Source organism: Macrobrachium rosenbergii, chromosome 51 (assembly GCF_040412425.1).
Source record: "Macrobrachium rosenbergii isolate ZJJX-2024 chromosome 51, ASM4041242v1, whole genome shotgun sequence".
Taxonomy (NCBI): Eukaryota; Metazoa; Arthropoda; class Malacostraca; order Decapoda; family Palaemonidae; genus Macrobrachium; species Macrobrachium rosenbergii.
In genome coordinates, this window is record NC_089791.1 from 32,413,890 (window position 1) to 32,430,887 (window position 16,998).

Consider the following 16,998-nt stretch of genomic DNA (forward strand, 5'->3'; position numbering starts at 1 on the left):
GGGTCTTTTTTTAGTTGCCCTTTGTGCATCTTTATCCTACCACATCAGCTACTTTTACTTTCTTGATACTAAATTTTATTGTCTACATGTACTTATTCCTTTTACAGATTTTTCATCTTTCTATTCCTCAACAGTGCAATACTTTTCTTTGATACCACGTATACATTCATCGTGAAATCCCACTGTTTCAGCTCCTCCCCTCTGGTATGTCTTCAACTTTTCATTTGTTTTTGCAACTTTAATCCCTGGCTTTGAGCAATACCAGATACTACCTCTTCCTTCTGTTGTTTCTCCTACGCTTTATTAAACAATAACATCTTCATAACCAGCCATTGAGGTCTCCTGTCAGTATCCCATCTGACTTTGCCATTCCCAAAATTCCTGCACATTAATCTTCATTTTTTTTTCTGGCCCCCTTCCATCATATCTTCAGCCATTTCACCTCTGACCAGTACCCGTGCTCCATTTTGTAATGCTTCACTGCTATTCCACCAAGTGAATACAGTCAGCCCTTGACTTAACAAGAGAATTGGTGATAAGGTTTCTTTGTATCTCAAGCCTTGTAGGGGTTTGAAACACTTACCAAGGCACTATACAATGTGTATAAGGTTGCATCTCTTTTATAACCTACGCATTTTCTCCTGTAATTTGAAATTTGCTACAGTATGTCATGCTTAAGTTAAGGCCTAACTGTACATGGAATCCAAACAGAAAATTTTCTCATGTAAAGCTCCGTGTATCACACCAGATACTTGAGGCCAACTGTATACGGAATCCAAACAAAAACCATGTTTTGATGTGACACTTCCCATTGTCACAGCATGAATTTATTGAATCCCAGAATTGCAGCCCCTCAGGCATTACAAAATTCAAATACAGAGTTCTTCATTACTATATACACGCTGCAGCAGACAAATCTCTATCAAGATTATTAAGAATAAAGGAGATGACTATAGATACAAGAAAAAACATCAATAAAGATTTACTAAATAAAAAATTTGTCTTTACAATACTTTAAAGGATTTGATAATTTGTTAAAGTAAGTCATACTATTTAAAAATAGGAAATTTCATGTTACATACATGTAAATATCTTGCAGGTACTAGCCTATTCTATCTGCAAATAATATATGTCAGATACACTAGTGAAGTATCTTTACAGCTACGAACTTTCTGCATGTCAAGATTTTTATGGAAGGAAATGCAGAAGTGTCTATCATTTTCTTTAAGACTAGAAAAGTAACACTTCCAATTGTCAAATTAAACTATAACCCAGTTAGGGAATCTTCCTAAACTTGAAAAGATCAGTTTGATTTCATTAAAAATATCAACTCTGTCCCTCGTATGGTTTCCTCTCACCCATGTCTTCAAGGAATTTATCAGATTTGCTTACATTCACCAGCATGTTATCCTTATCTCCAAGGACTAATTATTCCTTAAATACTACTTACATAGTTTATGCAAATCTGTTGAGAACTTGTATAAAAACACACATATAACAATAAATTTCATTTAACATGAAAACAGCAGTTTCATCATAAAAACTTATATTTGCTTTCATGGAAAAAATACGTGACATACCACTTGTGATATGCAAGAAGCTTTACTGAGTTCATTGAAAATAAGATGTAATGTGCAACAGAGCATCTGACTGAAAAGACTATAAAACAAGTGGTTCATGACAGGTTTGAAGACAAATGTTTCAATTCAGTGAAAAAAGTTTGCATATAACAAGGCAATATATTCCCATATGTTATACAGCATTACAGTACTTTAAATGTATTCATAAATTACAGAATATATTCTGATAACATGAAATAACCAACACACTACATTGCAAAATTCCATGGTTATGCACCTATAAAAAAGTAACTTTGTAACTTTTTCTTTTTACACCTTCATATATCAGCTACATTGTGGATGATGAAAAAGTATAGTTTTAATCTACATACATTTCATGTCTTATATATATATATATGTATATGTGTATGTGTGAGTGTATGTATAAAAGAAAAAAGCACAAGGTAGGAAAAATAGGCACCCTACCTACCTACAATCAATTTAATAAAAGCTATACACTGGTTTTCTACCATTCACCATCACCTGTGGCCTTCTGGAAGACATAGTCCTTTCCTCTCAGGTTCATTATACCATCCTTTAAGGTGAACTTCCACTTGTTTCTAACCCTGGTAATCTGCGAAAGAGGAAATAGAGAAGTGTAACTAATGCTGTGTAGAAATAATAATATTTTGAACAACGACTTTAAAGAATTCGAAAAATTTTTCAAAGGTAAGAATAAAACTACTGAGAGTTTTGCTGCTATACATTTTCTATAAAAAAATAAGCATTGTCTTCCACTTATTACTACAAGGCTGGAAGATGAATTTCTGTTTAGTAATTTCTATTTTCCATAGGTATACAAACACCAGAGCCTTCAATACAGGACTGATTGATTTATAGACTTTAGGCATACGCCAAGCACTGGGGCAACTAAGGCCATTCAGTGCTGAAACGGAAATTGATGAGTATCCTTTGGCGTGAGCTGGGACATTTGCTGAACTCGGTAACAAGGTAGTTAACTGGTGGTTAAGTGGGTTTAAACTATAAAAGGCTCCGGTTTGCAAAACTAGGAAATTTATAAATTACTCAAATTTTTTTTTTATTTGTTCCTATGGAAATGCAAATAATTGCCATTTATTAAAAAAACAACTTACTCCTTAGGTAGAGGTCATCTATGACACCTGACTTGAGGTGAACCCTACCCAGAAATGTCATGCTCCTGGTCACAAAAGTGAGCAGGGGATGCAATAATTCCTGTACCCTCCTAATTGGTCTGGCATATGGAATGACAGAGTGGTAAAACCCTGAGAGAGAGAGAGAGAGAGAGAGAGAGAGAGAGAGAGAGAGAGAGAGAGCCCTTGGATGAGGGCTTGCCTAGAGCTTGTACAGCAGTTGGACTAGGCTGTGAACAACTGATTTACCTGCCATTTGAGAGACCAATGCTATCAAGGCAGGAAAAAACAAGTGCTGTACGACCTATCACGTGTGGGTAACTCCACCTAGTGGGGAAATCCAAGCTCTTCAGTCTGACATTTGGCTTACAACTGAGTGGAAGCCCTATACATTAGAATAGCTTGACAGGAGTTTGTCTCAGCAAAGGTGGAGGAGGAGTAAGAGAATAGCTGTTATTAAGGCTACATCAGTGGGCAAATTTCTCTCCATCCAAGCCTGATACACTGATTGCGCCTCTCTTTCCCTTACCCCACCCCCCTCCTTAGCCATATGCCAATTGACACACGACATTCTCACTAAGCAAATAAGCATACGTACAATGCTCAATCAGTTCACATGGCTAGGCAGTTTTTTTTGTGCTCCCATCCCAGCAGTTCGATCTTTGTCCCACACACACCTGTGCAATTTATTCACTCTTTTGTCATTTTGAGTGGTTAAGTACATACAGGTATGTATGTACTTAACCACTGAGAAAGGTAGTCAAGGGAATATATAGTTCACTTGATAGAGAGATTACTGTGTTGAGTTTACCATCACATATTTCTCTCAGTAACTGCAGGGCCACTTTTCTTGCTATACTGTACTTTGCATTTTCTGAAATCCATATAAATTTAATTTTAATGATTTCCAATCCTCTCCTCTCCACTACAATATTCCACTTTTAGACATTTCCTACTCCTCCTCAGAATCTGTGAACACCTACATATACTGCTGAAGCTCCCAAGGCCCTCTTTACATTTTTTTGTGGTTTCTTCCATTACTATGTTACTATGCTAAACAGAAAAGGGCTCAGGGCAGACCACTGATATACCTATTTTCTTCACTTTCGATCATGTGTTAGGGTGGAGTGATGCCACTCCCTTACCAAATCTTTTAGCCTTTCTTCTCTTTTCCTTGTATATGTCTCTATCCTCATCCTTGCTGTCTTTTGCCCGAGTCTGAAGTCTACAATTTCTTTTGTTCCACTATCCTTTCTATATCTTGATTCCACAATCATACCTTTTCTATATCCCTTCCCCACTGTCACACCACCTACTTACGCTACCTTTTGCATGCCTTCTTTATGCAATTTCTGTAGACCACTTCCAAAAGCTATATTTGCCGATTCTTTTTCTTCATACTCCTTTTTACTTGATTTCTATATTTCCATGTCTTTCTTCCTTTAAATATCTATAAGATGCAGATTACACTGCTAACAAACCACCATAAGACATAAACCACTGCTAATAAAAGTATACCTTAGTTTAACCAGACCGCTGAGCTGATTAACAGCTCTCCTAGGGCTGGCCTGAAAGATTAGACTTATTTTACATGGCTAAGAACCAATTGGTTACCTGGCAACAGGACCTACAGCTTACTGTGGAATCCGAACCACACTATACCGAGAAATGAATTTCTATCACCAGAAATAAGTTGCTCTAATTCTTCATTAGCCGGCAGGAGACTCGAACTCGGGCCTAGCAAGTGCTAGCCGAGAACTCCACCAACTCGTCCAAAGAGGAACTGCCATTGCCAATAACAGGTGATTACAGAGACAGTCCTTGTCATCGACCATATCCTCTACTTATTTGGTGTACACATGGAATCTCAAGCATGTCTAGAGGTGCATAATGGTGTCATGTAAAAAAGGTTAAGACCACTGCTATATAGCTTGTCTAATACATAGGAATGATTATTACGTTGGGGTCTGTCACAGTAACAAATTACTATATTTTCTTCAAAATCATGTCAGCAAACTTCAAATACTGTAATCAACACAAGAAGGAAATTCAAGTAAAACTCAACTACTCCCCTTCTCAGAATAATTTTCACTCAAAAGCCAACATGAAACACTTGGAGGACAACTAACCTTATCATACTGACAAACAACAACATTTTCAGTGTCAAACATGTCTGATGCATCATCATCACTGACGTCATCTCCCGAATTCAAGGGTTCCTGAAAGAAATTAATCTTATATAGAAATAAAAACTAAAATACTCAAATAAATTTTGTAATACCCATGGAAAACATCACTTTCAAAATACAGGTAACTTTAAATCTCCAAAGTATTGTACAGCATTTAGAACTGATAAATAGGTTTCTCTTATACAAGGCCATTAATCACACACGTGCACACACACACACACACACTGTCACTAACCTACTTACGAACGAGTTAAGTTCCGGGAGCCCATTCATATCTTGAATTGTTTGCAAGTTGATTTTTAATATGCAGAGCATAATTTTTGTTTCCTAGAATATTTTTAGTCATGTAGCAAGAATCCTATGGGTCCCAGAAATTATAGGCTATCTTCATTTGGTTTTGGTACTCTGCTACTACATTATCTTATGATGATCTAATTAAGTGTACTGTGGCTTCATATACTACATACATCCATGCTGATTCAGAAACATACTATAAAAACAATAAAATGTCAATTACAACATATTTCTTAAAATACTAAGATCTTTTATTATTTGATAAAATTTATAAGCAAAAATTAGGTAATCCCTATGGGTACTAATTACAGCCACAGTATTACCATTGCTATATGAATGTTATGTAAGATTTATAGGAATGCTTCAATTCATCCTATGACTGAAATCACCACCTCAGATTCAATCAGTGATGACAAGGATGAAGTAAGGCAAGCTGAAGTACTAAATGCCACTCGCTACTCCGAGCCGGTTAAGAGGATTGTCCAGTCAAGACAATGCTTCCCTTTAGACACTGGGTACTTAGTCAAAGAGAGCGGCTCCAATCTCAAATAAAAGGTTAAGATAAACTCATTACCTGGTTAATTCCCACTTGCATCCAGCACAGGGTAGCACATACAGAATGTCTTGCATACGACACTGTACAGAGTACTTTGGCCCTAAATTCAGTGTTTTCTGCTTTCCACTTTTTCCTTTTGGTCTTTTCCCACCTGTCTGTCAAACTTCTCTGGCTTTACGTTTTCTCTATTTTCTAATCTCATTAAAGATCACATCCTTTATGCAAACCATTAGATACTCTAGATACTAACTAGGCAGATTTGTTAAACAAATCCCCCATTTGTGTGTTAATTTCAGGTATAGCTGAGTTTGTCTTCTGCATCGGAAAAAAAAATTCAATTTCACTGGAGTCTCATTAAAACCACAGTACAGTACTTACCTCTTCCACGCCATCAGCATCATCGTCGTCGTCATCGCCATCTAAGGAATTTTTTTCAGTTTCAGCATCTTTATCATCTTCGTCATCGTCGTCATCATCTGAGATTTCAGAAGAGCTATCTCCAGTTCCGTACTGACCATCGACCTTCAAACAGATGTCACCATAAAAAAAATTGATAATTTGAACACATTAGCTTATCTGAGATTAAAACAAAATGATGACGTCCATGAAGTGGTCCAAATGATGGAAATAACAAGCAAACACTGAACAAATAGTCACAATAATAAAAACAAAAATGTCCAAAAAATACGAATATTAAACAAATGACAAATACAAAACAAACCATCCCTGAACTGAACATACCTGTGTAGCTTTTAACCTCTCATATATTATTTGGTCCATGACATCTTTATCAGCATTAACTGACACCTGTCTATCCGCACTACTTGTAGATGGATGATTCGTGGGGCACTGTGCTGTGGTTTTTAATGTGTTATTCTTCTTGGCAAATTTCTTATCAGTAGCTGGACATAATGGTTCATCGTCATATGCTCCATCCACCTGCAATGAAGAAAAAGAAAATTGTAGCAACATAGGCTAACAATTTTATACAAGAGACAAATTACTGAAAAAATCGCATATCAAATTTTTCAGTAACCTACACTAAAACACTGAACTGATTACTGTACAGTGATTTAAAGATAATATATATATTGTTCTAAATACCTTTTCATATTCCATCAATTAGCATAAAGAAATTAAGGAGGGTCATATTCAATACACTATTCTTTGCCACAGATAAAACTACAGGCAGTTCCCAGTTATAGGCAATCCGGTTTTACTGCACTTGTCTAGCGACGACAATAACTGGATTTTCGGCGCTGATTCCCACTTAACAGCAGCACCGATCTCCGGTTATCGGCTCCGATAAGCAATGTTATTGGTGATTTTCAGTTATTGTTGCACCGTCTACAGCAGAACACCCACCCCCATAACTGGGGACTGCCTGTAGTCACAATTTTGAACATGTGAAAAATACTATGCACAGGCTTTAATCGATGAAATTAATTCCACTCATAATCATATACCACTTATGTATGCCAACCCTAAATTGCATAACTAATTAAATTCAGATATATCACTATTATTAATAAAGACAAGACATATTGTTCTTAAGGGATCCTGTGCCTGAGTTAACCAAAAAGTAAAGAAACTACTTAGTAAGCAACAAATTTGTAAAACAATGACAATTCTGAGGAACTGTCCCATCAGTAGGCAGCATTTTCTGGTTAATAAAAATTGATGGGTTCAGAAAAAGCTCTACCATGTCTCCCCTTCCCCTTGTTAAAGAAGGCGGGAGAGGGTGACGCAATCTACCCTAGTAGAATAGGCACTAGTAGTGTACTGAACCTACCCTCGTTCGGTTCCAGCATGCGCACTGACCTGAATGCTCTTAGAAGGGAAACAGAAAGGAAAGCAAGGGGAACAACCATTAATTCATTTCACTTCCAAACAGAAATGTGTAAGCCTATATACTTGAACAAGATGTGGGATACCTTGTCAAGCTCCAGAAATTACACTACTTATTAAGCAGCCACCACTGATCCCTAAGAGGTGTCAATGGACTTGTGGATGACATCTCTTAAGGTAGGATGTGGTGGTGATGGTCTAATTATGCAATGCCAAACCCTGGTCCTCATTACCTGATGAACCAAAGGTTCTTCCAAAAGTGAGGGAAGGTCCCACAATCCAAACATTGTGAGCTTTTGGATGGACATGAAGACCTGGCTCCACTGTAGATCTGTGCACAAATCTCACAATGCCAAATGGAAGGGAGTTTTGAAATGAAGGAGCATTGGCCTTTCCTTTGGTCATGAATCAGAGATATTACATTCCTTGTTGGACACCGTTTCCCCTGCAGAGAACTGGTTCTCAATAGGATGTTCCTTTGTTCACAACTTTGTGGCAAAGACCCAACAGGTGACCCAAAAAGGCGTCATATCTCTCCTTTTGTGCTATTTTGAACTGAACTCCTGCATTGGAGAATGACTCCCAACTACTCCCCTCAAGAGCCATAAGACTACCTTAGGAAAACAAAGATGTCATGGTTGTTTCTGGGCACAAGAATGAAATTTCCTGGTCTTGAGGAACATGGCAAGCCATTTCTAGGACATATTCAGGAGTATCAAGGTAGGCTTTAATAAAACTCAAAATATAAGCCTGCAAGGTATAAGCAATCTCCAATTTTGAGAACTTTAAAGCATACCTAGTTAGCAGGCATCCTCACGGCACATAAGTGGGATGTCACTCCTTTCTTGTTGTTCTACCTCAGAGACTGTCACTCCACTTTCTTGTTGTTCTACCTCAGGTGTTTAACTCAATGGGGTAGTCAGGAAAAGGCTATTACCAAAGTACCACTTCTAAATTTCCCCTCTTCTCAGGCACCTTCAAGGAACCAGGAAGCAAGGCAAACCAAATCACTAGGTAAGCAATTTAACATATTAATCCTACTCCTCTGCTGCATACAAACCACTGCTGTATTTCCCAGCCATCTGGAGGCCCTTACTGGAGTGCCACACTCGTAGGAAAATTTCTTTCCAGGTAACTTTTAAAATTAAATTGACATCTGGATCCTTCATTTACTATGCCTGGGGAAGCTTCTCTCTTCTAAATAGTGTGAAAAACAGCTCGCAGTATATCCCAAGGTGTAACAATGTGGTGGCAAGTTCTCTAAGCAGGGTAGGAACGACCCAAAAATTATGCTTAGTAATTAGCTTTCCACAGGATATCTGACACTGCAAAATAATGATAATTGTGAAGGAAACAGCATTAAGTTCATAATGAAACAAATGCATACGGAACCTTGGTTACTCGCGAGTGCCTTATGGAATAAAAAAGAAAAGTTAAAAGACTTGACAAACTAAAAGGGGATACTGCGAAGGGTTCTGTGGACAGATGTTCAATTTAAACTGATTTTTTTTCTCATTTTGTTGTACAGTCTATACAAGTTGTGGTTAATGCAGTGCTACTACTGAACCAATCACTGGGAGAGTTTCACAACATTTTTGTGCCAAGGCCATACTGGAGATGGAAAAAAATTAGATTAGATTAATGACTGCCACTGTAAACATGTTCCACTGCATTCAAAATTAAGAGCGAAAGCCTAGAGCGTTTATAATATTCTCAAAGTGAGTGTAATGGTATTGAAACTAGCTCAATTACAAATGAATTTTAACCCCAAAAGGACAACCAGAGAGAACAGCTTGGTAGACTAAGAAACAAAGTTACTGGGAACCAAAAAGACTGATCACGTCGACTTGCAATCATGCAATTCCTCTCACTCTTTATTCTCTGTTAGGGGTACTGCTACAGTGTATCTTGCTCATCAAACTTGCACATATAACACTTATTTGTTACGTATACATTACTTTAACCAAACCACTCTAAAATGAAAACTAGAGCCAAGCTTAAAGAAACCTGACAGCTTAGTGAGACTAGACTGATGAAATGTGAAAGGCAGAATGCACTGAAGCTGTGGTCAAACATGGTGCAAAGAAACATTTACCATTACAGTGTGCCATGCAAGGTATACTACAATTGCTAACCTCTCTCCTCCCTCCTTGGGTTACAAATACTAAAGGTTCTTTGCAAGCATCCCTTTGGCCTCAACTGCCCTGCTTTCATCCTTTTAATTGATCTCTCCTCACTTAGCTGTCCAACTTCTACTTTACTTTACTCCATTTTCAGTTCTCATTCAAATCTAGCAATGTGCCTAGATTTTCTTAAACTTAATAATGGAATCTTTGAATTAACACTGCACAGAGTAATGACAAATACAGTATCTGAAAATCCTCTCACATAGAAAACAAAATCACTTTCATGACTTCATCCAATGGTTCCAATGGTAATAAAATGAAGGCATGGCATGACACACAAAAACAAATGCTATACTTTGTTTTAAAGGTCGTTTGTGGCTGGATACTCTTCTGAAAGAATGGCTCAAGACTTCTTTTATAAAATGAATGACTACTCTTTACTAGCAGATGACACATTTGACATTACAACAAAAATCACGACATATTTATAGACATTCATAATGCATATTGTTTATATGAACATAAAACTTAATATTATCCTGAAATAACTTTACCTGGTTACTTGATATGTTATTGTACTGGAGAAGCTGCGCAGGAAGAGTTATTCCACTTTCTTCTAGGGCTACATTCAACTTTCTTTGAATTATCTCAGCTGCTCGACTAGCCTGCACAGAAATGATACACAATATGTTTCAATTCAAACTAGGTAAATAAAAAAACATCTGGTTATGCGAGTGCAAATAAAAGGTACAGTATTTTCATAATTTCTTGCACTTGAAGTACAAGTAGGTTAGTATTTGAAACACCATGATATATTGTCCAGGAAGCTGTCTGGGGCCTGGGGGAGGTGAGTGGGGCAGCCACTGCTATATTGGCTGAAAGGCAGGATATTTCAGTTAATACATGACTTAATGGTAATGTATAATTAGAGTACTTTGGATATTTATAAATCTTTTTCTTGAGTATACAAATCATATGATAACTTAGTGACTGGTCACTTTCAGGACTATTTTGCCAAATAAATTATTGAACAAAATGTCGAAAAGCCACTGAATTCTGTCATCCTTAGTGTTGATGACATACATATGGCATTGAAGGCTTGCCTAAACATATATATTTTTCAATGTTGGGTTTTGGAACGATACTTGGACAGAACGACTAAATAAGGGTTATAATAAAAAAGTAATCTTGACTGAATTGGAATGTTTGCTTAAAAGAAAGCCATCAAAACATCTGGTGAATCAGTAGCACAGGCCTAGCTTCACTGGTCCAAATTTCATGTTCTGGAAGCGAATTATATCAAAGGCTGACCTAGTTGCAGTCATGATATTACTTCGTCAAAATAATTATTTGTATTTGCATGCAATGAAACTTTCCATAGAAAATCATGGTTTGCACAGTTTGTGAGCACAGTTCTAGGAAGCTCATCGTCCATTTGTGTCTGATCTGAGTAGAATGTTTGACAGATGCTTGTCGTTCGTGTGATCGTGTTGGTATATTGTCGTTGCAAATCGGCAAGTTTATGTCTTATATAAGGAATGAGGATACACTGTACATATCAACATTTGAATATGTTTTTGAAGAAATTGTTTAATATTTATCATAATAACCCAACGACATCAGAAACATTGACTGTCAGCCAATCATGTGCTCCCCATGTGGACTGATGAAATGAAACCAACTATAGTCAAATTTATATAGACTCCACATTTAGTCTTGCTTACAATATTACATTTAAGGCATTAGCTTTGAGGTTTTCCCTGTCATAGCTATCCACTGAAACACTAATAAAGTTTATTTCTTATTGATCATTCCATTGCTAATCTAAATCAGCATTTCCCAATGACATACTTGCATATGGCTTACTTTAAAATGTCATCACAGTGTAAATGAGAAGCAAAAATCAATAGAAAATGTAAAACTGCAACCTATCTATTTCAGTGTTGCAAACCTTTTCCTTAAAGCTAGCCCTTTACTTTCCCTGCCATACTTCATTAGAATAACAAAGTGAGCACGTGTTATGAGTTATAGTGGATTTTGCCATGTTTTGTGTATTTCTTGTCATCAGAGATGAAAGGAATCAACTTTGTAATGAGCAAAGAAACCATCCTCTGCATGTTGCTCTTGCACAGCACACATTTAGGTCCACCGCCATCATTTCCATAGACAGTTCATGATCACAACATAAAAGGAGTGCTGACATAAACCATGACCTCTCTTGAATTGACTAATCCTGTGGAGTCAGAATTTTAAAATCCCTTGGTACTTTCATACTTTACATTTACCTGAAGGCAGCAAACTTTGAAACAATTCACAACTGAAGGGCAGGCATCTTACCTCTAAAGAGAATGTATGTGCTGCAGTTGGAGAACTTAAAATAGCCTGTAACTGCTGGCCAGCAACTCCATTGGCCAGAGCTGTTGAAGGAACATGAATAGTTATAGTCTTTGGAACGCCTCCAGCTTGCTGAGCGGGGACAGTGATTTGCACTGGCACTAGATTCACAGTTGCAGTGGCTGGTGCTGGAGGAGCTGCACCTGCGTGAGAAGAATATTCATCAGTAAATAATTTCTTACCCAAGACTTTTATAGTTCATTTTTCTAAACAGGGCATAAACTAGGTACTAGGATCTTGGATTTTTAAATAGCAAAAGTGGTAAAAGACATTTAGAACAAATTTTAAAAATATATTTTGGCTTGAAGAAGGGGATAATAGTGACCTTACAATACAGCACTACCCAAACAGATTGCCTTTATACTGACTAAGCATAGTATTTAGTTGAGTACTATACCTTAGAGATACCAAATACCCATTAACACCTTGCTATCATAGCACATAATAAGAATGCAGATGACAAGCAGTACAGTAATCTCTGTATGTCTTTGCTATTTCACAAGTTTAGTAGACTGGCAACAAGTGCAATGTTCAACTAATTTTCCTGTGTTCCTACAGCTCACTGAATCAACTGAATGAGCAGTAGGAACACAGCAGCTCGCTATGCTCACTTGTAACAAATCACTCAACTGGTACAGTATTCATAAACGATTCAGATTCTTTGAAGCCTCACAATCTGATATGGGGCTGGGTGGTTTATTTTTGATGGTCATACATTCACCAATATAATGGAATGGAAGGTAAGTAAAAATTAATCCCTTACTGTGGTGCCTTGGTAAAAAATTTTATAGCTAAATATGTAGTGAATACATAAGGCTATTATCTGCCAACCATTTTGTGTTAATATAAAAATTTACATATACACATTACGTATATACCTTTTAGACAGATGGTTTAACCCTTATACTCAGTACAGCCACAATTTTGGCTTTGCTGTCAGACTCCATGAGGCTGTGATCATTGTAATGTTCAAAATATGCACTCTGCCACATGTCTGAGACATTCTGTGACCTATCTACACCACCTGAATGCTTCCGTACTTTTGGTGAACTATCTCCACCTAACAAAATAGCATCCAATCATCATATTAGATTCTGTTATTTATTTATGAAACTGAGGCTGTCAAAGCCAAGCAACAGGGCATTTTCAACCATTCGACACTAAGACAGTGAAAAGAGGGAGTTCGAGTGCTTGGACAGCAAGATAAAAGGGGATCCAAAAAATAAAGGAGTGAAGTATATGGACCTAAAGGTGGAACCGAGAGAAAACCTCACATTTGCACAAAATAGTACTAGTTAGAGAAGCTGTACAGCAAGACTGAAAATAGGAAGTGGGAATGCTTAAAAGTGGGTGCAATGGGAGTTGATGGGATGCTACAAATATCATTTAGTAATGTTTACAGTCACTGAAAGCACTAATCCCTGTATATTTTGGTTCTGCCACCTCACGAAATAGCAACCAATCAAAGCATTAGCTTTTGTCATGGTTTTCCAGGATAACATATGTATCTGTTCACCAGTGGCTTTTTGTTATCATTCAAGAAGAAAAGCACATTTCAAGTGAAAGCATGAGTTTATCACTAATGACTGCAATACAAATATTTTTTCTGTTCCATGAACATATTTCTGGTCATTTTCAAACTTTACTACCTCCACCAATAAATGGAACCATTCTAATCTTATTCCTGATTTGTTTTAATCTATTGCTAACTATATAAAAAAGAAACATTACTGGAGAAAATTTATGTACCATGAAAAGTTTGGGCTTGGTATTCAATAACTAAAGCAGTTTGGGTCTTTCACATATACAGTCAACCCCCAGTATTTGCGGGGGATGCATACCACTAACTGCCGCAAAAGAGTTCAAACCCACAAATACTTAAAACCCCTCTAAAAACACAACTGCCTATTTTGATGGTTCAAAACACCAAAAAAACCCTCTAAAAATGCTTACCCCTGAATATTTTAATAGTTTTATTACAAAAAGTACATTTAGTCACGAAGATATGAAAATACAGTAATTTGTGAATATTTCTCTAAGACAAATACCACGAATAGGTGAATTTTCCCTGAATAATGTGTGTATATGTTCCAAAGATAATTTCGTGAATAGGTGAAGCCGCAAATACGTGGGGGTCCACTGTACTAACTTCTAATCGTAACTGATATTTATACAACTCTCAAGTGTTGATTTTGAAAGAGGCTGCTTGAACGCTGAGGTGTAGGCATGGATACAGTGTCAAGTGTTGAGAGGAATAAACTGTCACAACAGATGGTTAGGATTGCAAAATGTGAATGGAGTGAGGGATTGTCACTGCCTGTAATGTATAAAAGCAGCTAACAGTGATGAGAGTGTAAATGACAGTGCTCTGGTGGAACAGCAAATTATGCAGGGAAAAAGGGCACAGAAGACCTGGGCCACATGGAGATTGGAACAGGATGAGCACAGGACAGGTGCCAGAAGAGAAAACTTACTGCAAGTTTAACCTGTACCAGATGCAACACAGCTAAGAGAGGCTGACATTAAGGTATTACTGTACTGATGAATCTATTTTTCTGATATACTGACTATGAGAGAAAGTGTTAGTTATTAGCAAACTATAAATCTGCCTATTGGGTCATAGCTTTTGATAAACTAAACTGTAAGTAGAACAAAAATGAAAAACGAATACAGTTACCATTATTTAATTTACCAGCAGGAGGCGGTTGGGGCTGCTGAGCAGCAGACTGCTGCTGCTGCTGCTGCTGCTGTTGTTGTTGCTGCTGCTGCTGTTGTTGTTGTGGCTGTTGAGTCTGTTGCTGGTTAGAATTTGTAGTGGCAGAATGATCAGAATGATCAAGTACATTCATACGAGCAAGTTTAGCTTCCCATGCTTGTTTCAATTCCGTTAAAACTTGTTCATCGACACCTTCTTCAATAAAGTGTTCACGAACACCATTGATAACATCTTCAATAACACCATGATACACCCTCTCCTGTTGAAAGGTCAAGAAAAAACAATCTTCAAATGTTACAATCAGTAAATACTCAAGTCATTTCCACCTGCTTTTACATTCACCAAACAGACCATGTCAAGATTAGCGAACCCAACATCTCCATGTCAAGAACAGCTAACCCAATGATCCCATGTAAGAATGGCCAACCCTTCCTGTCGAACTCCAATTCCACATGGAGAGTGGTACTACACTGCAAGTGAAACAGTGATTCAACACACTGTTTTGCCGTGTTTAAATACTAGGCCCCGAGTCAAATGTATTTTGCCTTGTTTAGTACTATCCCATGGGGGATCAAACATCTGGTACCAAAGTGTTCATGTCTAGAACAGCAAACCTGATTACTCCCATGTAAAGAGTAACAAACCCAATAATCTTCTTGTAAATAATAGCAAACCCTGCTACGAATGGGTTCGCTAATCTTGACATGATCCCACCAAACATCTATTCAATGATCATCCCTCCAGGGATATCTGCATTCTTCTTGAAACGACCTACATTAAGATGTGCCCTCCAAATGAATGGCAACAGAAAAAAGTATCCAAATGAAAGGAGGAAAAAAAAAATACAGTTAATATGTGAGCAAAAAGGGCATATGTACAACACATACAAACCAACGTCATACAATGCTGGATGTCAGGGAAACTGTAGCAAAAGAGAATGCAAGACAACAGAAAGGCAACCACGTTCCAACGAACCAGATTTGCCTCTTGCCACACAGGCGGCACGGGACCTGGCCTAGCAGTTCTGACTTTGACTGGGCTGCCCCTCTGCTCCGATACCTGGTTCCAACCGAGAACAAAGGTAAAGGAGAAGAGCGATCCATTGAACAGCCCCTTTTGCTTCCCTCCCAGGCAACTTCCAGTCAGGTGACAGAAACATCATCTCGCCTAAGGGGTGGATCTCTACATAAAGGGGAAGGCTTGCATTTCCATAATAACATAAACAAATTTTTACAGTAATTTATATTTTTCCTAGGTACTGTATACAAACCAGTCTTTTACCATATAACCTGCCTCAGCCACTCCACACTGTCCCTGATGCTGATGGAAAAAGTGCTTAGGGGCAACAGTTGACTGAGGGCTATTATCTTTACTCACCCCCAGTTACCATCAATTACTCGCCTTGATACTAAATTTGAATGATCAATTCCAGCTTGGACCTAGGAATAGTCCTTACGAAAATGTTTGGTTTGTATATCTTGGGGAAATACAATTTTTTTTTAATCTACAGTAGATGAAAACCTAAAGATGGTGCAATTAATGTCATGAAGAATAGTTAAATAATTGAAACAGTTGTTCTGTAAAAGCATGTGGGAATAAATGTAATGACAATGGTAGGACGTGAGAAAACATCAGTCATAGAATAGGTAGTGTTGAGTCCTGAAGCCTTTCTATTTGGATGTATACAAACTGAATTATTTATTTCATGTTCACTTAATTATTAAACTGAATACCAAAATACTGGGAAAATGACAAAAGTTCATGGAATTTTAAGCTGGAACAGATGAAGGTATTATTCATTTAGTTCTTAATAAAATTGAGGTGTTGATACTGACTAAAAGGTTTGATAATGTGGATAGTGACGAAAAGTGGTAAAATTGCTGGCATAAGTGGAAAGAAAGGCTTGTGTTCTGAGACTGGTGTATTCATATACAGGAAGTGTAGAAGACGATCTATTAAAGTGATGGAATGATGGGGTGGTAGACGTATAAAAATGGAAGGGCCTTATATAAAAGCAAGGTTGTGCACATGAGAGGTGAATATCACAGGGAGTGTAAGGGTATTTACCATACTGCCAATGAAACTTCTGCCATACATTATTCAAGACCCTTCCTTAAGTGGGAAATGACTCACTTCACTCATCT

At 37.4% G+C, this 16,998-nt stretch overlaps 1 protein-coding gene across 2 annotated transcripts in view; it reads right to left on the reverse strand.

Moving 5' to 3' along the window:
- Positions 1 to 966: 966 nt before the first annotated feature.
- Positions 967 to 16,998, reverse strand: part of LOC136833298 (transcription initiation factor IIA subunit 1-like) — an 18,947-nt gene continuing 2,915 nt past the window's right edge. The window contains exons 2-8 of one of the 2 annotated variants that reach the window (XM_067095239.1): positions 14,831 to 15,113; positions 12,082 to 12,281; positions 10,299 to 10,409; positions 6,512 to 6,709; positions 6,149 to 6,292; positions 4,861 to 4,950; positions 967 to 2,193 (exon numbers count right to left, since the gene is read on the reverse strand). In XM_067095239.1, the coding sequence (XP_066951340.1) occupies positions 2,086 to 2,193; positions 4,861 to 4,950; positions 6,149 to 6,292; positions 6,512 to 6,709; positions 10,299 to 10,409; positions 12,082 to 12,281; positions 14,831 to 15,113 (1,134 nt within the window). In that variant the 3' untranslated portion in view covers positions 967 to 2,085. Of the gene's footprint in view, positions 2,194 to 4,860; positions 4,951 to 6,148; positions 6,293 to 6,511; positions 6,710 to 10,298; positions 10,410 to 12,081; positions 12,282 to 14,815; positions 15,114 to 16,998 lie in introns of both variants that reach the window. The other variant, XM_067095238.1, reaches the window with a different exon arrangement.